The sequence below is a fragment of the Panthera uncia genome, assembly GCF_023721935.1.
Source record: "Panthera uncia isolate 11264 chromosome B3 unlocalized genomic scaffold, Puncia_PCG_1.0 HiC_scaffold_1, whole genome shotgun sequence".
NCBI classification, from domain to species: domain Eukaryota; kingdom Metazoa; phylum Chordata; class Mammalia; order Carnivora; family Felidae; genus Panthera; species Panthera uncia.
In genome coordinates this window covers 85,224,247-85,246,626 of record NW_026057582.1, presented here as the reverse complement: position 1 = coordinate 85,246,626, position 22,380 = coordinate 85,224,247, and the positions used below count along the sequence as shown (strand labels likewise).

The 22,380-nt window shown below is 37.4% G+C and overlaps 1 protein-coding gene across 5 annotated transcripts in view; it reads right to left on the bottom strand.

Annotated features, from left to right (window-relative positions):
* TMEM62 (transmembrane protein 62) overlaps positions 1-22,072 on the bottom strand; it is a 32,473-nt gene extending 10,401 nt beyond the window's left edge. Inside the window, exons 1-9 of one of the 5 annotated variants that reach the window (XM_049613472.1) lie at positions 21,597-22,072; positions 21,231-21,342; positions 19,963-20,100; positions 17,157-17,202; positions 12,858-12,999; positions 9,954-10,078; positions 9,686-9,808; positions 7,176-7,331; positions 4,316-4,475 (exon numbers count right to left, since the gene is read on the bottom strand). In XM_049613472.1, coding sequence (XP_049469429.1) covers positions 4,316-4,475; positions 7,176-7,331; positions 9,686-9,808; positions 9,954-10,078; positions 12,858-12,999; positions 17,157-17,202; positions 19,963-20,100; positions 21,231-21,342; positions 21,597-21,776 — 1,182 coding nt within the window. In that variant the 5' untranslated portion in view covers positions 21,777-22,072. Of the gene's footprint in view, positions 1-4,315; positions 4,476-7,175; positions 7,332-9,685; positions 9,809-9,953; positions 10,079-12,857; positions 13,000-14,673; positions 15,425-17,156; positions 17,203-19,962; positions 20,101-21,230; positions 21,343-21,596 lie in introns of those variants that run through there. The other 4 variants (XM_049613476.1, XM_049613474.1, XM_049613475.1 and 1 more) reach the window with 4 other exon arrangements.
* Between the last annotated feature and the right edge of the window lie 308 nt (positions 22,073-22,380).

Genomic DNA, 22,380 nt, shown 5'->3' with positions numbered 1-22,380 from the left:
CAAACAAGAAATACACAGGAAGAGTTTAGAATATCTTCATGCCAGAGAGTAAGAAAACAACAAAGACTACTAAGATTTTATCAAAGGACTTAGTGGTCAACCTGGAAAGGCTCCCACTAACCAAAGGTGGAATAATTTGAGCATTAACAAGAATAAATGCAATGGATTGAAACATACCAGATATATATAAATATATATATATTTTTTAAAACTTGAATTCATAATGATGCTGAATGTAAAAGATACTTTTGGTTGCCTTTGGAAGATGCTAGAAAAGCAACTCATTACCTTTAAAACTGGTTTAGAAAAGGGAGGGTGGGGGGAAGAATTTAGAATGTAACCCACCTTTCCCGTATGGACTTCTAGATCTTTTCTTTAGGGAACCATTCAAATTAATACTAATTTTACAAGGAGTGACAATTTGAATACCACCATTTTATAACTCTAATGAAATAATGGATCTACATTTCATCTAGACCAAGGCCATCAACAGCTGCTAGAAATCCTTCAGTGAAAAGCTGATTAGGTACTTCATAATGAGTGGAGGGAGAAGCCAGCAGTGTGCTCAAGCTGGCTTGACAGGCTCACAAAAGCCAACTGTTAAATTTTCAGGAAATTTGCAGGCCAGATGACATGTTAGTAGCTTAAAACCAGCTATGGTAAAAATATTTATACTATGGAAATTGGAATAAATCAGAGAAATATTACAAATCAGGGTTCCTCCTTCATACCTGCCCCAGGCTGGTTGTTAGTTATTTATCAACATAACAGTTGCTGGATAAAGTTAACAACACCTGAATAAAATGGCCAATCTTAACAATACTAAAAGAGAGAAACCAGGTCTCATAGGCTTCTGATAAAAGCATAAAACATCAGGGGTGCCTGGATGGCTCTGTTGGTTAAGCATCCAACTTCCACTCAGTTCATGATCTCCCGGCCTGCAAGTTTGAGTCCTGTGTTGGGTTCTGTGCTGACAGCTCAGAGCCTAGAGCCTGCTCTGGATTTTATGTCTCCCTCTCTCTGCCCCACCCCCACTTGCGAGCGTGCACGTTCTCTCTCTCTCTCAAAAACAAATAACCGTTAAAAAAACTTTTTTAAAAAAGCATAAAACACCAAATGAAGTATTCCTGCCATAAAACAGACTCAAATGTGATCAACCCCTAAATCTAACTACCAGTTATAGAAACTAGAGGGGATGGAAGAACATGCTGAATGATACGTGAATGTAAACAGCCAAAATCTAGAATAGAGGAAACTCTACAGGATAGAAGATCCAGTTTCCAAAGCAAAGAAATTGTAAGGAAAAATAAAAAATAACAAGGAGATAAGAGAGGGGAACCTGTAGATGAAAAAAGAACTCGAGACAAATCAGCTAAATTCAGGATGTGAGCCTTGTCTAAATTCTGATTTGAGCCAACCAAATACAATATATATATTCACATATATATGATTAATTGGGAAAACTGAACACAGGCTGGATAGTTTGATATTAAGGAATTACTATAGATTTTTCAGGTGTGTTATGGTATTATGGTTACATTAAAAAATAATTCTTATCTTTTAGGGACACATGCTGTCATGTTACAGATAGAATACTATCATGGTGTAGGGAGGAGTAAAGTAGGTGGGGTATAGATGAAATAAGATTGGTCATGAGTTGATAACTGTTGAAGTCAGCTAATGGATACATGGGAATTCATTATAGTATTATCTCTTGCATATATTTAAAATTTTTCCCATCATAAAAAAGTTTTAAAATAGCAAAAAGAACTTGCACTCATGTTTATCAAACTTTTATTGCTCAAAATGTTCTTACTTTAAGTTACAAGTTGTTTTAAAGCCCAAGTTTTCTTTAATTTACAGATTTCTGGAGTCTATTCTTTCAGTTAGCAAAGTAGGTACAATAATCTAAACTTCTGATTCTCAAACTTTAGTGCACATTGGAATCACCTGGATGGACTGTTGAAACAGATTGTTGGGTCCCATGTCCAGAATTTGATTCAGAGGTTTGGTATGGGACATGAGTTTTTTCTTTTCTTTTTTTTTTTTTTTAATTTTTCACATTTACTTATTTTTGAGAGAGACAGACAGACAGAGTGCAAGCAGGGGAGGGGCAGAGAGAGAGGGAGACACAGAATCAGAAGCAGGCTCCAGGCTCTGAGTTGTCAGCACAGAGCATGACGCAGGCTGAACCCACAAACTGTGAGATCATGACCTGAGCTGAAGTCAGACGCTTAACCAACTGAGCCACCCAGGCGCCCAGGGAGTTTACATTTCTAACAAGTTCCTAGGTGGTGCTGATGCTACTAATTCAGGAACCACACTAAGAAGTGATCTAAAGGTCTAATCGCTACTAGGCTAATCTTTTAACTAATCTATAACAGATCAGTGGTTTCCTGGAAATGAGGGTAGAAGGAAGACAGCTGCAAAAGAACACAAGAAAACTTCTGAGGGTGATATATTGTATTGATTGTAGTAATGGTCAAGGAAGTCACCAAATTATACTCTTTAAATATATAGAGTTTTTTTGTATATGAATTATACCTCAATAATATAAGAAATATTAAAGATATAAAATGTATATTTAATTTCATATTTTTACTAAGGATTTAACTAAGCAGCCAGAAATGTTTCAGGGAACATGAGCTATGTTTTTTTTCCTCAAAAAACTATAGAAGCTGGGGTTCTGAGGCAATCCAAGGATTAGGGGATTCTTCACTCCTACAGTGAGGTCTTCTATGGCCACTCCTACTTCTCTTGCCTAATTGTAAAGACAGGGAATAATTTATTCTAGGTACCTCAGGTTTTTTCTTGTACCTCAGGTTTTCTTCAAATGATCCAACTTCTAGTAGGAAGGACATTAAGAGTTCATCCCAGGAGCACCTAGATGGCTCAGTCAGTTAAGCATCTGACTCTTGATTTCAGCTCAGGTCATGATATCACAATTCGTGAGATGGAGCCCTGTGCCCAGCTACATGCTGACAGTGCTGAACCTGCTTGGGGTTTTCTCTCTCTGCCCTTCCCCTGCTCTCTCTCTCTCTCTCTCAAAATAAATTTTTCAAAAACTTAAAAAAAAAAAAAAAGAGTTCATCCAAGCCATCAGTCCCTTCCACATTCTCCCTATGAGTTTCTTCTTCCTCCTAAGCACAACACTTCAAAGATGGGTGGCATTGCAAAATGCCTTTTCTTGTTTTACTCCTCTATGAATTGAGGATAAAACTACCCACCATATAGGATTGCTATATGGATTAAGTAAAAAACTCCAAGTGTCCAGCATCTCCTTAAAAGAGCTCAGTAAATAGCTCCTCCCTATTCAAAATCCTTCTCTGCGACACACACAAAAGATAATGAAAAGGGGAGCCTGGGTAGCTCAGTCAGTTAAGCATCTGATTTCGGCTCAGGTCAATGATCTCACAGTTTGTGAATTTGAGACCTGCATCGGGCTCTGTGCTGACAGCTCAGAGCCTAGAGCCTGCTTCAGATTCTGTGTCTCCCTCTCTCTGTGCCGCTCCACTCTCAAAAATAAGTAAACGTTAAAAAATTTTTTTAAAAAGATAATGAAAATAATTACATGTGTTTCCTGAAGGATTACATGGTAATCTTCAAACTAAGACTTAACATTAGAGATGAAATAGTTAAAAACTGTCATCAAATCATGAAATTGTAGGATTTTTTTTTCAGAAACTAATTCCTAAGCACAGTCTATCCCCTCAAGAATTTCACAGTGTTGATGAAAGTGATCTTTTTTTGGTAACTGTGACCACTTCCTACTCTGGCAGGTGCTGGTGAATTAAATGCCCCCTAGCTGAATTGGAATAGACATAGGCAGACTGTTACTACATATACTATCAGTGTATACTCCCCAAATAAACAAAAAAATTCTCTGATGCCTTGAAAATCCTCTATCCTAGAGCTTTCAAAACAGTGACAAATTTTCCTGTACTTGGAGACAGCAAGCAAATGCATGGATACATAAATCCGTGTTTTCCGACTTACTCTATTATCTTTGGGTATGTTGGGGAATTTGCTCCCATTACCAAAAGACTCTGGCCAACGTTGAAAAGAATGGTTTCCTGTGGTTCAGAAATGGGGAGACTATGGCCAGGAGTTGCACATTGATGAGTCCATTTTTTTGTCTAACAGAATTATTCCTGAGTGCCCATTTTCAGAATACACTAAATCTAGTGTATTCAAATTTTTAATTAACTTAGTTCCATCTCTATCAATTGACTGGGGGAAAAAAAAAACCCACATCAGAGTTTAGTGTGGTTGCAGCCAAATCATTTATATAGTAAGTTGAAAATTACTAACTTACCTGGACAATTACTTCTATGTTATGTGTCCCATTACTGTAGTTTCTTGGGTTCCACTTCAGTATGAAAATAGGACCAGACAAATGAATAGCTTGCCCTAAATGGATTCCATCAATCTTAACTGTGACAGAAGTAATGGAGGATAAGGAAAAGGCCAAGACTCTAAAATGAGAAAATACATAAGCATGTGGTTTTAGAGACTTATCACTATACTTAGAATGGAGAATAACCCTATTATAACCTGAAATTATATAAATGTAGGCAGAACCATCACACTGTATAACCATTCGTATGACTGCTAGTCCCAAGATCTAGTGGCTTTCTGAATCATGGCTCTTGGAGTTGTATAAATAAGCAAACCTGAGTTGGTGAGAAGCTAGAAACTATTCTTGTATTTTTTTAGAAAGGAAAATCAATTTTCTTTTGACAAATAAATCTGCAGTAGATCCCAAGTTCTTTCTGAATAAACTGCTTGAAGTCCTGGTTTTTCATATAGGAAAAGAATATTGGTTAGACATCTCAATTTGTTAATCTAATGTTAATCCTATATCCACTCATTTGATTCCCAGTATTATCTGCCCAAAAGAAACAATGTCATAAACAGAGCTAAGGCTACCAGGCCCTTTCAGAGAATATGATGTCTAAATCAGATGTCCAACTCCTATCCAAAAAACCTGACTGAGAGATATAGATTTCACTTCACTACTGACCAAAAATCAATCAATCAATGATACCATTTTTTCCAGATTAATTAGTACATCTTTTAAAAGTACAATATCCAAAAATGATAAGAGTGCTGTGAAACTGGAACTCATATTGCCTGGTAACATTATAAATTAGTATCTGTTTTAAAAAGTAATTGGGTACCTTATGCACTGCTGGTGGGAATGTAAAATGGTACAGCCGCTATGGAAAACTGTATGGTGGTTCCTCAAAAAATTAAACATATAATTACCATGAGATCCAGCAATTCCATGTCTAGATATATTCCCAAAAGAAATGAAAGCAGGGATTTGACAGAGTATAGCCCTGTTCATAGTAGCATTATTCACAACAGCCAAAAGGTGAAAGCATAAGTGTCTATCAACAGATGAATAAACAAAATGTGATATATACACACAATGGAATATTAGCCTTAAAAAGCAAAAAAAATTCTGACACACTCTACGAGAGGGAGGAACCCTTAGGGCATTATGTTAAAGAAGCCAGTCACAAAAGGACAAATACTGTATGAGTCCCCTTAAATGAGGTTCCTAGAGTTGTCAAATTCATAGAGACAGACAGTAGAACGGTGACTTCCGCGAGCTGGGGAAAGGGGGAAATCAGGAGTTATTGCTAGATGGGTACAGAGTTTCAGTTTTGGAAGATAAAAGTTCTGATGATGAATGGTGGCGATAGTTGTACAATATCAATGTACTTAATACCATTGAACTGTATACCTAAAAACCAGTAAAATGGTAAATTTTATGTTACATATATTTTGCTGCATTTTTTTAAAAAGAATGATTTTAGTTGCCAAAAAAAAAAAAAAGTAATTGAATAGTGTTTATCAATAGTCTTAAGGGAATTCATATTTTCACCTAGAATTCCACTTCTAGAACTTTAGCTAAAGAAATTATTCAAATGAGTGTTGCCTGGGTGCCTCAGTTAAGTGTCTGAATCTTGATTTCGGTTCAGGTCATGATCTCATGGTTCATGAGTTCAAGCCCTGTGTCGGGGTCTGTGTTGACAGCATGGAGCCTGTTTGGGATTCTCTCTCTCCCTCTCTCTCTCTGCCCCTCCCCTGCTTCCACGCCTTCTTGCGTGCGCGCGCTCTCTCTCTCTCTCTCTCTCAAAAATAAACAAATAGGGGCGCCTGGGTGGCTCAGTCGGTTGAGCGACCGACTTCGGCTCAGGTCATGATCTCACAATTTGTGAGTTCGAGCCCTGCGTCAGGCTCTGTGCTGCCAGCTCAGAGCCTGGGGCCTGCTTCTGATTCCGTGTCTCCCTCTCTCTCTGACCCTCCCCCACTCATGCTCTGTCTCTCTCTGCCTCAAAAATAAATAAACATTAAAAAAAATAATAAAAATTAAAAAAAATAAATAAACATTAAAAAAAAGAAATTATTCAAATGAAGAAAAGAACCTACACACATCAGATGCTCATTCCCAAATTAGAAAAAAACATAAAGGTTCACCAATAAGAGAGGAAAATGGTTAGATAAATTGTGGTACATTCTCTCTCTTGAAAGAAAAAAAGTAGGAATTAGAACAGACTGTGCCCTACTATTACAATGATGGAAAAACATGCCTCAAAGAGCATGCCTGAGAAGAACTCAGAAATGTTAATAACAGCTCTATTTGGAGGGAAGGGGAGGGAAATATGATTACAGCAATGTAAAACGCGAAAATGAAATACACAAAAATTATAGTGGTAGGATTGTGGGTTTCTGGATTTTTTAAAAACTTTCAGCAGCTTAGGGGCATCTGGGTGGCTAGGTTGGTTACAGGTCCAACTCTTGATTTTGGCTCAGGTCATGATCTCATGGTTTGTGGGTTCAAGCCCCGCATCGGGCTCTGTCCTGACAGCATGGAGCCTGCCTGGGGTTCTGTCTCCCTCTCTCTTTCTGTCCCTTTCCCACTTGCTTTCTATCTCTCAAAATAAATAAAAGTAAACTTAAAATTTTTTTTTCAGCAGCTTCAAAAATTATATATATTTTAACTGAATGGGAATTAAACAGTAAACATTTCCTTTATATAATGTTTACATTGTTGAGAAAAATAAAGTGGGGCATCTCAGAGCTTTTACATAGGATTATAGTTGCACTCACTTATTCTCCATTAATATCAAACTGAAAGTAAATTCTGAAATATTGCTACATACCTGATGTGTGTTGAATGAAGGAGTCTTTCTAGTGGTTCATGTGTAGCACAACTATATAGGAGTGACTTAGGATTAGTGATAAGAACCACAGGCCAGTCGCCAAAGATCAAATCTGCAAAGCTAAAGAGGTCATGATCAAAGGCAAAGATCCGGTACCTAGAGACCAGAAGACAAAAAGTAATTTAGTCACTTCATATTATAAGAGGGCATGAAGGTTATACACAAAACAAATGTAAAAATATAAAACTATACTTTGAGATCATGAATTTGAATGCAAAGTAAATTAACACTGTGTTTCTGTCCTTCTTCCCTTGCTCTGACCACTTTATACTTCATATTAGTCACAAATGGGATCTGAGTGAAGAAATGAATTTAACTGTGCCTTAGAACAATGCCTCGTACATAGCATGCACTCTTTCATTTTTAAATAAATGCTTGTTAAATTAATTCATTTAATTTCTATACTTGAAGACTGTTTTGAACCTAAGACATCATCATAAGCTAATACTTGATACTCTTCATCTCTTCAAAAATGCTAATATTAACACAAACACAACTAGAAACGCTTCAATCTTCTTTTAAACCTTTATTTCTATAATTTCAAGGAAATTTAACCGAAGTTGTTTTGGTTTTCTGAATGCATGGTGAAAGGTATAAATATTCATTAAAGAATAGCCAAAATTTTATATTTTGTACTTTTAAAACTGAGAAGAGAAATGATTAACTATGGCAGAAACAATAGTGCTCACCAAATACTCCACGTGCTCCCCTGCATTTCCCAGTCTCCCTGGTATTAGGTTGGGACCATGTGACTAGTTCTGGTCAATGGGCTGTGAACAGAAGTGACATGTATCACACTTCTGGTCCAAAGTACTTTAAGAGTGGGTCTGAATTCTCCATGCTCTCTTCCCTGCACTGGAACTGAGATACTGAGATAGTGGCATTATAAGACAGATGAAGTCTGAATCCTTGAGTCACCCCACGGAAGAGAAATGCCTTGACTCATACCAGATTTACATAAATGAAAAAATAACATCTGTTGTTATGTAAAGCCACTGATATTGTCTAGATTTATTTGTATCCATAACAAAGCCTAGCCTAATATTACTAACATACTTTTAAAAACTCTTCTATTGTACTAATACAACTTAAATGTTTATAAGGCAGGTATAGGTTAGGTCCTTTAGTAAAACTCCAGATAAAACCCCAGGGTTGGAACACAGGAGAGCAGGTGGGAAGAGAAAGAGAGGAAATGGTTTCATAATATCACTTAACTTGTAACTGTAGCATTTATAAGAAATAAATAAGCTGATCAAGGGTGAGGAAAGCTATCTGGTAAGAGGCAATCCCAGCCCAGCCTACAACCTCACAGTCATGAATAGACAGACCTTAACTCACAGTAATTACGGTTGCCAAATAATTACAGGCTTCAAGCATAGCTCTTAGTTTCTAGTGGAGCCAAGTGAAATGAATAAGTACCTTCCAAGATGTAAAGCTATCTTTTTATTAATGGAAGTAGTTAAAAATAGAAAAATAACATATTCAGCTCAACAAATATTTATTTAGTGCCTAATATCTTCAGAGAACTGAGTCTGAATAAATTAAACAGCAACTGATAATAATTAAACAATGAGATGATATTCGTCTATATTTAAACTATTGTACTTATTCTCAAAATATATAGTCAGTTCTTTTCTATATACATTTAACGATACTATATGCTTTTGATAAACAAGTTATGTTTTCTCAAAGAAAGACTTTTATCTTTATAAAACCAACTATCATGTATCTGAAGAACTTATATCACTAACATCTTATAGTAATAACTAGAAAAGGTAGATATAAAATTCAGGAGGAAAAGTGTTACATTTTCAGTTCTAGTGTTTCTCAAAGTGTGGTCCAAAGAGCTCCTGGTGGGCTTTAAAAAAATTCAGTTTCTTGCAGTTCTAGACCAACACAAATTCTCTACAGATAGGGCCTCAAAATTTTAATTTTTAATAAGCTTCTCCATAATCCTTGAGCACACAAGAGTTTGAGAACTATTTCCTAATGGATGCATCTTAAAAACCCAATGTAACATAGTGATGGCAAGCATAACTGTTACAACAAGGTTTTTGCATATCAACATACATAATATATATATTACTTTAAAAATTTAGAGCTATCAGGGTGTCAGGGTAGCTCAGTGGGTTGGGCATCTGGCTCTTGGTTTTGGCTCGGGGCATGGTCTCAAGGTTCGTGGGTTGCTGAGAGCACAAAGCTTGCTTGGGATTCTGACTCACTCTCTCTCTCTCTCTCTCTCTCTCTCTCTCCCCCCCTCCCCCATGCATGTGCACTCTCTCCCTCTCCAAATAAATAAATAAGCATTAAAAAAACAAAACAAAAACAAAACTTAGAACTATCACAAGTTTTTCCTTAACTGGGATCACCCATGATAGCAATAAGAAACCTATCATTGCTTCATCAAGACTCACATGTGTAAGGTTTATTTTGTGGGGTAGTTCCCTTACCTTCTGTTATCCTTCCAGTCTCCCACCTCAAGTTCCAAAGTGCCCTGGAGGTGACGAGTGTGCAAAACAGGCATCAGTCCGCCTAGTGTATGGAGGTGCCCACACAAATACGCTGTAGCTGAACTAACCAATGAAAAATAAATGGAATAAATGAGCAGATAACTTGTGATGCCAAACTAATAAAAAGACCTCTTCAGGAAAACAAGATGGGTTGAGTAACATAAAAGAATTACAAATAATTAATTTTGATTTTGGAATCCTGCCTCACCTCATTATTGACCGAATTCCTGGTGATGGAGAAAGGATAGTGGATGTTGTATAGTGTCCGAACCAAATACTGTGATTGCTCCGACTACTTTCCTTAACGAGTAATAGAAGTTCCTCCATCCGTTTCTGAAATGGGAGAAAAACAGAAGGATCTTTAATTAGGGCTCAGGCTGAAATGTATAGATTAAGCATCTCCCTTGGAGTTTTATAAGTATATTATGTCTAGGGCTTAAACCCTACTAATTAATGACCTGTATGGTCCTGTTTTAAACTGTTTTCACATACATTGTAATTCATTTGGTCCTAAAAATACATCTATGCTAGGGTGCCTGGGTGGCCCAGTCAGTTAAGGGTTCAACTCTTGATTTCAGCTCGGGTCATGATCTCACGGTTTGTGAGTTTGAGCCCTGCATGGGCCCCATGCTGACAGCATGAGGCCTGCTTGGGATTCTCTCTCTCCATCTCTCTCTGCCCCTTCCCTGCTCTCATGCACACATGAGTGCACTCTCTCTCTCAAAATAAATAAATAAACATTAAAAAAAAATAACTCTATGCTAAGTAGGGCAGGTGTTATCCCCATTTGATGGATAAGGAAATTGAGAAGAATAATCTTTAAATTACATAAGTTTCTTTCTTTTTTATGATAAATTTCTTTATAGAAATAAAAAAGAACCTCTAATCTTTCAGCCCTGTATACTACATTGCAATTAATAAGGAGAATCTTGAGGGGGCACCTGGGTGGCTTAGTCGGTTGAATGTCTGACTCTTGATTTCGGTTCAGGTCATAACCTCACAGTTCGTGGGAAAAAGCCCTGTGTTGGGCTCCATGTTGACAATGAAGAGCATGACTGGGATTCTCTCACTCTCTCTGCTCCTCCCCAGCTTGAGTTCTTGTACTCTCTCTCTCTCTCTCTCTCTGTCTCAAAAATAAAATCAATAAACTTAAAAAAAAAAAAAGAGGATCTTGAAACTAAACTTCTAAAATAAGATGTACATATGTCCACAAAAAGCCTTATACCTAAATGTTCAAAACGGTTCTACTCAGGATAGCCCAAATCTAGAAACCATCAGTATATCCAAACAACAGAGTGCTATGCAGCAACAGGAAAAGAGCTATTCGAACACACAATAGTATGGATGAGTCTCAAAAACATTATACTGAGCAAAAGAAGCTAGACACAAGAGTAATACTGTATGATTTCATTTACATAAAATTCTAGGGGCGCCTGGGTGGCTTAGTTGGTTAAGCATCTGACTTCCGCTCAGGTCATGATCTCATGGTTTGTGGGTTCAGCCTGCATCATGCTCTGTGCTGACAGCTCAGAGCCTGGAGCCTGCTTCAAATTGTGTGTCTCCCTCTCTCTCTGCCCCTCCCCTGCTTGCACTCTGTCTCTCTCTCTCTCTCAAAAAAAAAAAAACATTATAAGAAAATTTTTAAGAAGATTAAAAAATAAATTCTAGAACAAACAAATCTAATCTATACTGACAGAAAACCAATCAGTGGTTCCCTAGGATTGGCGTGAAGACTGACTATACAACTTCCTGGGATGATAGAAATGTTCTATCTTGATTGTGGTGACAGTTATACAAGTATATACACTTGTCAAAATTCTTCAAACTCTTTAAATGAGTGCATTTTATTATATGTAAATCATCCCTCATCAAGTCTATATCAAATATAATGTGTACATGTATAAATATAAGTGAATGATCTGTAAAGTGCTTACAGCAATGAATTCCTGGGCTGTACCTTCAGGGTTTCTAATTAATAAGTCTCTGCATTTTATAAGACTCCAACTGATTTTCATGCAGACCTGATGTTTGAATATCTTAAAAAACATTAAGGAGTAGGCTTTGATAATTGCAAGATAACAAAATATACCTTCATTAAATAAAATGCCTACTAGAAAACAATGCATTGCACAATATTCTGTTCACTTGATTTCAAGCTCTTCTGAATCCTCATATCACTCTGAATCTCCTTCAGCACTTAGCAAATTCTGCCCTTATTGTAGTTATTTCTGCACTAGCCTTATGCCCCTCTGCTAGATTAAATATTCTGAGATGAAGGACTTGACCTTATCACTTTTGTATTCTTACATATGAGCACATTTGTCTTGCATGTGGGCATGTGCTCATTAATGAGTAGACATTTGTTGTACTAAGAAATAATGAGAGGGGTGCCTGGGTGGCTCAGTCGGTTAAGCGGCCGACTTTGGCTCAGGTCATGATCTCGCGGTCCGTGAGTTCGAGCCCCGCGTCGGGCTCTGTGCTGACAGCTCAGAGCCTGGAGCCTGTTTCGGATTCTGTGTCTCCCTCTCTCTGACCCTCCCCTGTTCATGCTGTGTCTCTCCCTGTCTCAAAAATAAATAAAACGTTAAAAAAAAAAAAAAAAAAAAGAAATAATGAGAGTTTCTCACGTGATATTCCAGACACTTTTAATCTAGCAACAGTTTTCATCTAACTTACAAAAAAAAATACTTTAAAAGAAACTTATTTACTTCAACAGTTGCCCTTCTCCTATTAAAAAAAAACACAGACCATTAGTTAGAAATGGCAACTATGGGGATTTAGGAATATACCATATAGTTTAAAAGCTGTATGCCCTACACCTTGCAAAGTGCATGTTGCTCTTAGTACATATTTAATAAATGTCTACTGAATTATATAAAATGTGAGGTACTTCTTTGCCAGATTTTGGGGTAGGGATAGCAATGAACAGGATAGCGATGACAGTGCTAAAGTAGCCAGTGATTTCTTCTAGCCATACTTGTAATCACAGTAAATGTTTTTTTCAAGAATTTCTTGATTAGAATTTGTTTACCTAGGATAGTTTTAAGAGAGCCACATGTATCCAAGAAAAAAAACAGGTTAGCTACAAAGGGAAGTGAGATTTTTACTGTACCTCATCTAAAATTCCAAAGAAATTATAGGGTCTCTTGGGCCCTGGATTTTGGGTGGCATCCAAAGAGATGAAAGAATAGTTGCCAAAGGGAGTACTGTGGACATAATGGAAAGAGCCATCCCTACGTACGGCAGAATATTTCCTAAAAAATACAAGACAGGAAAGTTTTAATGCAATCACAAAAAGACAGAATGAGTTTAAATTCCTTCCCTTGTATCACACAATATTTTGCCTCCCTTTGAAAAGAAAATTTCCTGATCAACAGAGAAATACACTAAACTAGATCTGCAATAAACTGATTAAAAGAAATTTTAAAGTTTTTCCCATTGTCTACAAAGATTCAAGCAATCTAATTAATCAATAACCAAACAAAAGGTCATCAAGCAAAGCAGAGAAGTAGGTAGCTATTTTAGGCAGTTAGAAAGAGATCAATTAGAATCCAGCAAAATGGTATTTACCAATCATTGAAAAATTTAGTAAGAAACTACTAAGTACCTAGGAGAATTCTTGGTGTAATGAGATACAAAAGGTGTTTACATCTTGAAACAGGACTACAGAAGCTTAACTCACAATAAAGCCTTGCAAAGATGAAGTCATCAAGCCAGGAGAAAAATGTTAGTTAGGTCTGGGTCAGTAAATCTTTTTCAGTTCCTAAAAATGTATTGGTAACATACACAGGGCACACATTTAGTAATGAAAGTCCTCACTACCTAAGTATCAACAGTGTTCAGGTGTTCATAAGGTTGGAAAGTAAAGAGCAGGGGGAAAGTACACAGAACAGAAACTCATTAAGATTTGTTGAATGAACATGGAGGAAGGTATAGATTGCATTGGGGACATATTTATATTACTCAAATGCCAAATGTTATAAGAAAATAGGTGTCTTATATGACACTTTACCTAAAAGCACAAATAGAAAATACAAATAGGCTTCTGAAACAATGTGTTATCAGAAAGCTATATTTAAGCCACAACAGTCATCAAATATATCATAAAATAAATATATTGTCATACATATTATAATTAATAGTCAATTAGTTCTATTGCCTCTCTTCTTGGTATTTTTAAATTTTCTATATTGGGGGTTTTTTCCTCATTAAAATTTTTATTTGTATTTTTCCTGCTTAATTTGTTTTCAGAGTTATTCTTTAGGATCTTATCATCTCATATATGTTGTTTCATTTCCTACATTTTTAACATATTACAATCCAACTATCTAAAAATAAACCCCACTACTTGAAAGCAGAGGTTAAAATATATGATACCTATTAACATTTTCTAAATGCTGGATTCTGGCATTCTCTGGGACATTTTTAAAATCAAGATTCAGCTTTAAGATTTTTTTTTTTCCTTCAGGTTGATGTATCTGTAGTGTCTATTTCTCTAGCAAAATGCCATTTATTAAAAATTCAGATAAAGTTTGGGGTGCCTGGGTGATTAAGTCAGTTAAGTGTCCGACTTCAGGTCAGGTCATGATCTCATGGTTCGTGGGTGTGAGCCCCACATCAGGCTCTGTGCTGACAGCTCAGAGCCTGGAGGCTGCTTCAGATTCTGTCTCCCTTTCTCTTTGCCCCTCCCCTGCTCATGTTCTGTCTCTGTCTCTCAAAGATAAATAAATGTTAAAAAAACATTCAGATAAAGTTTAGGTGTTTAGAAACAAAAACATAAAGGTAAGAAACTTTCAAGTGACTAAAATCCTCACTCTCCCGTTAACAACCCTAAGTCCTGTTAATTCTTCTTTGAAAATGTTTCTTAGTTCATCTCCATAGCCACCATCAAAGATACAAACAGATAACAGAAAATTTTCATCTCTGACCTTTTCCTTCCTCACATTAACAAAAGAGGACAACTTCATTCTCCAAGTTATGTTGACTCTAATTACATGTTAGTTAACCAATGCTTTTTGACCTACCACCTTCTAGCTGATGTCATAATCATCATATCTATGTACTTTGTTAGATGGGTTTGTCTCCTATCACTTCAGGCCCTTCCATATCATGACGGGACTATTATAGGACTCTCCTGTTTGCTCTACAAAACTCCAATCTCCCTCTTTTTTCCTTATTATCCCTATCTTTTTTCTTTTTTTGCTGTGTGATTGCCCTTTATAAAATATTATTTCATTATGTGACTTGTCTCCTTAGGAATCTGTACTGAATTATGAACCATTACTCAACACATCTAAATTTCTATACTTGTCACTTAAAATCTCCATAAATTGGCCCTAAGCTACCTACCCAATGTCATACCAGTCCTCAAAATGGTCCTTTATTCTGGTGATGCCAGTTTCCCTACTGTCCCTAAAAGCTCATTCTAGCTTTTAAAGCTCTGGGGTTTTACCTAAAATATACCCCCTGGGGAGCCTAAGTGGCTTAGTTGGTTAAGCAACTGACATCGGCTCAGGTCATGATCTCACAGTTTGTGAGTTCAAGCCCTGCATCAGGCTCCGCACTGCCAGGGCAGAGCTTGCTTGGGATTTTCACTCTCTCCTCTCTCTCTGCCCCTCTCCCAGGTGTGCTTTCTCTTTCAAAATAAATAAACTTTTTTAAAAAAAATGTAAAATATATATATATATATATATATATATATATATATAACACACACATACGTATACATACATATACATATATATCCCTTAAAATTTCTTACTTCCCCAAATGCTACCTATCTTTTAAGACTGAATGCACTTTTTACTTCTTTTATAATGTCTTCTCTAACTTGCAACTAGTAGATACATAAGTTCTGGAGATCCAATGCACAGCATAGTAATTATAACCCACAATACTGTATTATAAATTTGGAAGTTACTAAGAGACTTGGGGCGCCTGGGTGGCTCAGTCGGTTAAGTAGCCAACTCTTGATTTTGGCTCAGATCATGATCTCACAGGTTCGTGGGATCAAGCCCCACGTCAGGCTCTGTGCTGACAATGTAGAGCCTGCTTGGGATTCTCTCTCCCCTTCTCTCTCTGCCTCTCTGTCAAAATAAATACATAAACTTAAAAAAAAAAAAGTCAATAAGAGACTAGATCTTAATTATTCTTATCACAAAAAAGAAATGATAATTATGTGTTGGTAATCAAATTATTAGCTAACTCTAAGGTAGTCATCATTCCACCACATGTAAACGTATCACATAAACATGCTGTACATCTGAAACTTACACAGTGTTATATGTCAATTAAATCTCGATAATAAAATAAAATGAAGTCTCCTCTATGTCTGCCCTATGCTGACTTCTGCCCTTTCAGATTTCTCATAGTGATTATCATGTGTACCAAATAATCTAGCATTTCATCAGTCATCCCTTCATTGTTCTTTTCTAATTGTTTCCTAAACAATTCTTATCTTCCTTAACTGGACTTCCTTGAAGGTAGAGGCTACATTTTTTAATATTAGCTCTTGTATCTTTCACATTACCCAACTAATGATGGGCTCTCAATAAATTCTCACTACTTGAGTGATTGACATTGTAAGACAAAACTATCAAATACCCTGGAACTGAAAGTGAAATTACAACTAAAAGAAGCCCAACACATTGAAACTAGAGAACTGGTCTCTAACTTAAACAGCCTTTCACATTCACAGTCTTTTTCACATTCACAGCAGATAAAGAAAATTCTAATATTTCTATGGCATACTGGGACAAAAGGACAGAGCAGCCAGGGTGACCAACGATGCTCCTAGAGGCTGAGAGAATCAGTTTCTCAGTATTCCTAAAATCCACAGTACTCTAGTGACAAACTCTAACCTAAATGACTTCTGATGTATAGCATGGTGACTAGAGTCAAAAACACTCTTGTATATTTGAAAGTTGGTGAGAGTAGATTTTTAAAGTTTTTATCACAAGAAAAAAAAGTGTTTTAACTATGCGTAGTGATGGGTGTTAACTAGACTTATCGTGGTTACTATTTCACAATATACACAAACATCAAAATTTCATGTTGTACACCTGAAATGAATATAATGTTATATGTAAGTCATACCTAAGTAAAAAAAAACTAAAATTAAAAAAAAATGACTTCTCCTATGGATCAATGGCAAAAAAAGTTTCTGTGAAATAGTGAAAGTATTTATTAGGCAATAAAAAAGTATTAAAGTATATGAAATAAAAGGAATTAAAGAAAGAAAAAGGCTTGGGAGAAAAAAAAAGAATTTAATCTGTCACTGAATACACAAAAATTCTATATTACCAGAGGGTCTTTAGATAAAATTTTGTCACTTAAAAAATGTTTTTACCCATTCATTGACTTGACTGCACCCTCCTTGTACTACCTCATGGTCTTCTGTTCATTACAGTACCTGTAATAATTCTCGGCACTCTCCAGACTTGCAATGTTGAATACATCTAATTAAAAAGAAAACAACAAACATCATCTATATTAAAAAGTTTGATACAAATATGTTAATGACTAAAGCAAAATGGCAATACTTTCAATAACCCTTTAAATGCTAGAATGCCAATAAATTAGCTTGATAATTCTTAAATCTTGATAAAAGAATTCATACTATCTGGAAACTTAAGAGACCTACTATACTAGAGAATAATAAATACTTTGATACTACGTACTATACAGTATAAATCAATTTCAAGTTGTAAGATTGGACTGTTGTTGCTGCTGTTTTAATCCTGTGAAACATGCCTGATACAAAGATCCATACCAAGTGTTTCTGAACAGCAGATCACTTTGATAACAGGGCCAAAGTCCCTCTCTTCTTAAATCTCAAAACGATTCAGTAAGAAAAGAGTTATATAATGGTAACGGGTAAGGTGGTCCTAGAACACTTATCTGGAAATAATGATGATTTCATAGAGCTTGACTGCCTGGTTGCAATAACTAAAATTATTTACCTCAGCTTGGAATTCCAAGAATCTACTACATTTCTAATAACTTCAGAGAATAAGTTGTTAAGTCCAATTTAGGACAAAAGAAATATTATTGTGTATGTAATCCCCTTACTAAAAGAACTACACTGTTATAGTTAATCTTAATAAAAAATAGTTTCCTCCTATCTTAACACAGTATATAAACATGTATAAAAACACATGCCATAAGCATTTGTGCCTATACAAGTCAAATTAGATTATCATGAACTCCAAAGGACAAGTTCTGTTCACAAGATCTAATCACAAGAGTCTGATATTTATTACTTGAAATAAAGTAGCTTGGCCTGAAAAAATTTTTTAAATATGTACAGGCATGCTTTTTATTGCAAAAGAATTTGATCTCTACCACTAATTAGGATTAGGAAAAAAGGGAAATGTAAATACAGATCTTCCTCAATTTACAGACAAATCCACTATAAGTTGCAAATATTTAAGTAGCCACCTGGGTGGCTCGGTTGGTTAAGCATCTGACTTTGGCTCACATCATGATCTCACGGTTTGTGGGTTCGAGCTCCATGTGGGGCTCTGTGATGACAGCTCAGAGCCTGGAGCCTGCTTCAGATTCTGTGTTTCCCTCTCTCTCCGCCCCTCCCCTGCTCGTGCTCTGTCTCTCTCTCTCTCAAAAATAACTTTAAAAAAACATAAAAAAAGAAAAAAGAAAAAATGCATTTAACACACCTAAACTACTGAACAAGAGATTATCCTCACCTACTTTAAACATGCTCAGAATGTTTAAAGGCATTTTATAGGCATTATATAGGCATTATAGGCATTATAATGTTTATAGGCATTAGCCTATAGTTTGGCAAAATCATCTAACACAAAGTCTGATTTATAATAAAGTGTTGAATAGCTCATGTAACTTATTGAATACTATACTTAGAGTGAAAAACGGAATAGTTGCATGGGCACAGAATGGTTATAAGGTTATTGGCTGTTTAACCTGGTGATCATGTTCAGCATTACCAGAGTATCATACCGCATATCACTAGCCCAGGAAAAGATAAATATTCAAAATTTGAAGTATAGTTTCTATTGAATGTATATCACTTTCACACCACTGTAAAGTCTGAAAATCGTAGGTCTAACCATTTTAAGTTGAACCATGGTTAGTTGGGGCCAAACTTATGGGGTATACCAGAGAAAGTTGCAAACCAGATATCCCAACATCAATTAATGATTCCTAGCTGTTTTGTAAGAACTATTTATAAAGAGGGCATTTTCTGATCAAACCAATAGCTGTGCATTTCACCAGATAGAATTATCTGTTTCAAATGATAGCTTTAAAAATATATATATAATTAGGTACACAATAGCAATTAATAATCAAATGAAGCAAAGTACTTAACCATAAGGAAGACAACCTTTATAAAACAAACCTACCATTAGAACACTTTGCAGAAGAGTTCATTTCCCTACTAACACTATAATAACAATCTAAAAAATGGGAAGGGATTATCTATTTCTCTCCTCATGCATATGGAGATTTATTTGCCATTTAATTTTTTAATGTATACACAGTAAAATTCATTTACTGTGATGTACAGTTCTTTGGGTTTTGACAAATGCATAGGTGTATCTACCGCCACAATGGAGAACAGTTCCATCACCTCCCAAAATTCTCTCATGATGCCTCTTTGTAGTCAGCCTCTGTCCTAACCCCAACCCTTGGCAACCATAATCTGTTCTCCACAGTTTTGCTTTTTCTTGAATGTCATATAAATGAAATCACACAGTACGTAGACTTATGGATGGTAGTTTCCTTCAATCAGCAAAATGTATTTGACTGATTCATTCATTCATGCATTCATTCATTTATTTAAAGTACCCTCCATGCCCAATGTGGCTTGGAGGCTACTTCAATATGCCCAATGAGATCAAACTCACTACCCTGAGATCACAAGTCAAATGCTTTACAACTGAACCAGCCAGGTGCCCAAAATGTATGTATTTTTTAAACAACTTCCTGCATAGGAGGAAGCTAGAAGCTTTTCTTCATGTAAAGAAAGGGCCATACCAACTTTCCCCTCATAGGTTAAAAGTGACATGTGATGTTTTAAATCACATAATATAGTTGTATTTCAGAGTTGTGGCCTTCAGTCTATCTAAACCTATGTTACAACATTCCCATTTTATACTTTTATAATCTAAATTGGAGAATGTAGGCCCTTGAAGGGGGAAAAAAACTAGTTTTGATTTTATGTGGGTCTTGACTCTTACCATGATTTCCTTTGATATCAAGCCACTTGGTTTTTTCCAAGACCCTTGTCTTCTTCAGAATACCATGGTAAGTTTGCCATTCTACCTCATGCTGCCTGGATCCAAACTGTTCCTTTGTTTTGGCATCAGTGAGATCTCCTGTAGATTTATATATAAGACTTGAATCACAATGTAAAATAAGCCCCAGGGGGTTAAAAATTGTTTTTAAGTGCACACTAAAGGAACAAAGACACTTAAAGTACTCAACATGTATAAACATAACAACTTATGAGTCCATCTATGTCCACAGCAAGCCATTTAAAATAAGATTTTCTCAGCAAGGACTTTGTTTCTTCTGGGTTAGCAAGTGCCTGTTTAACCTCCTGTGATATTAGAAATGGGTTCTGAAAAAAAATTATCTTTAAAGAGAGCAATACAAAATGCATCATGAAACTCTGATAAAAATGAAAACTATAAGAAATTCCAACACTCTGGGCAGAAGCCTGATATCTATGACAACCATATTTCCACACCGCAAATCAGGGTATGTAATCTGACCAAGTGTTATTTTCACAGCAAGAAGCAATCTGGAAGATGTGGTTTGGACAATGAAACACCAACATTTCTAGAAAACTAAGTGTACAGTTGAAATTGAGGTTTTCCATAAAATGAGGACTGATACTCTATCATGTCAGCAGAGGTGTTTCAGTAAGGTGGGTGGGATATGAATCCCCCAGTAGACAAGACAGATGCTTTTTTAGCTTGTCCTCCAACACATTTTGGGAGCAGTTAGTCCGGAGAACCCAAGCCACAGAAGTACCAAGAGATGAAGAAAAGTGTCCTGAGTCACTTTAAGCCTCAAACAATTGACAACATAAGGTTGACTAACGTTGTAAAACAAACAAACAAACTGTAAATGTTAGTTAAAAAAAAAAAAAGATAACTTCTGATTTGTGGTTAAAGGACTTTCCCTAATCCTCTCTCAAATCCAGAACTACAACGACGACGACAAACAGGTACAGATATAAGATATAGTAAACGGCATACTAACGGGTATCACGAGCCTTGCTTCTGCTTTGAGGGAACCTTGCTACTGCAAAGTTACTTGGATCTTGACTCAGTTACCCACGGCAAAGGTAACTGCAATGTCCCATCTCCTCTACAGAAGGACTCACTGGGGGCTGGGGCTATAGTGTTCCCAATGTCCCCGAAGTGAAAAGCTGCAGCCCAGGCTAGCATTCTACCATTCTGATCACAGAACAACACGACCACACGGCAACCCTCCCTACCTGTTGCCAGGACGAGAGCTGGTTGAATGATGCCAATAGTTTCTGAACAGAACTTCTCTAAGTCTACAGCTCTGCCTGGATCGCGAAACCTGCTCAGGTGAATGTCGGATATCTGCCGAAAGCAGGTATTAAACAGAGATACCTGAGTCAGGAAGAGGAAGCACAGACAGCAGGCGACCCGGCAGCTCTCTAAAGGCGGACGGAAAAGGCAAGGATGCAATGCAATAACGAACCCTCCCAAGGAAGGACAGAGTCCCCAGCCAGAAGTTTGGGGCCGCGGCAGTGACGCCCCCGCGGAAACTGCCCGCGTCTCACCCCGTCGGGCAGGCTCTGCACCCACCCCCCGCCGTGCTCCCGCTGCGTCACCTGCAGACCCCAGAAGATGTTGCTGGCTCCGGGGCCCGGAGCGGGGTGCGGGCTCCGGGGGGCGCGGGGCTGGGGCAGCGGTGAGGGCTGACCAGCCAGGCCATAGTGCTCCAAGAGCACTGCCGCCAGTGCCGCTGCCGCCAGCCCCGTGACCACCTTCATGGCCAGCATTGCGGCCATTCCGCCCGCTCCTGCGCTGCCCTCCCGGTCCCGCGTTCCCCCGGTGCGGCGCCCCCGCGAGCTGCTCTGGCCGCACTTCCGGACTCTATGGTCGCGCGGGGCCTAAGGCTCAGCTTGTCTGCCGCGGCTGCACCTGCGCCTCGCAGCGCAAATGCAGCTCGCCAGGCGCCCGCGTCTCGGGGCAGGGTTTGCAAACCGAATGCGGGGGAAGAAAAGGAAACTGAGACCTCCAGCACCAATCAGGGTTGCCGAGGAGTGGCAGGGAAAGGTCCCTGGTCCGGGAGGCGGAAACTAGAGTCCGGGCTCCGCCTTAGTCAATCATTCCTGACCCCAGTGGGTCAGTTTCCTTACCTGTAAAACGGAGTTAATAATGCCTCCCGTGCGTACTTCACAGGTTTGTGAGAATCAAAGTATGTATGAGGACGCCTTTTAAATTACTGTACAAATGTGACAGATGGCTTTCTTTCGGCCCTTACGATTATTAACAACGTGCTTCCATAGGTTTTCAATACATGTATTAAGTATGTTTTGTGATGTTATTTTTACCTAAATCTGATTTCATATGCACTTCGCTATATCATATCCCGTTAGTGTTATACCTCTC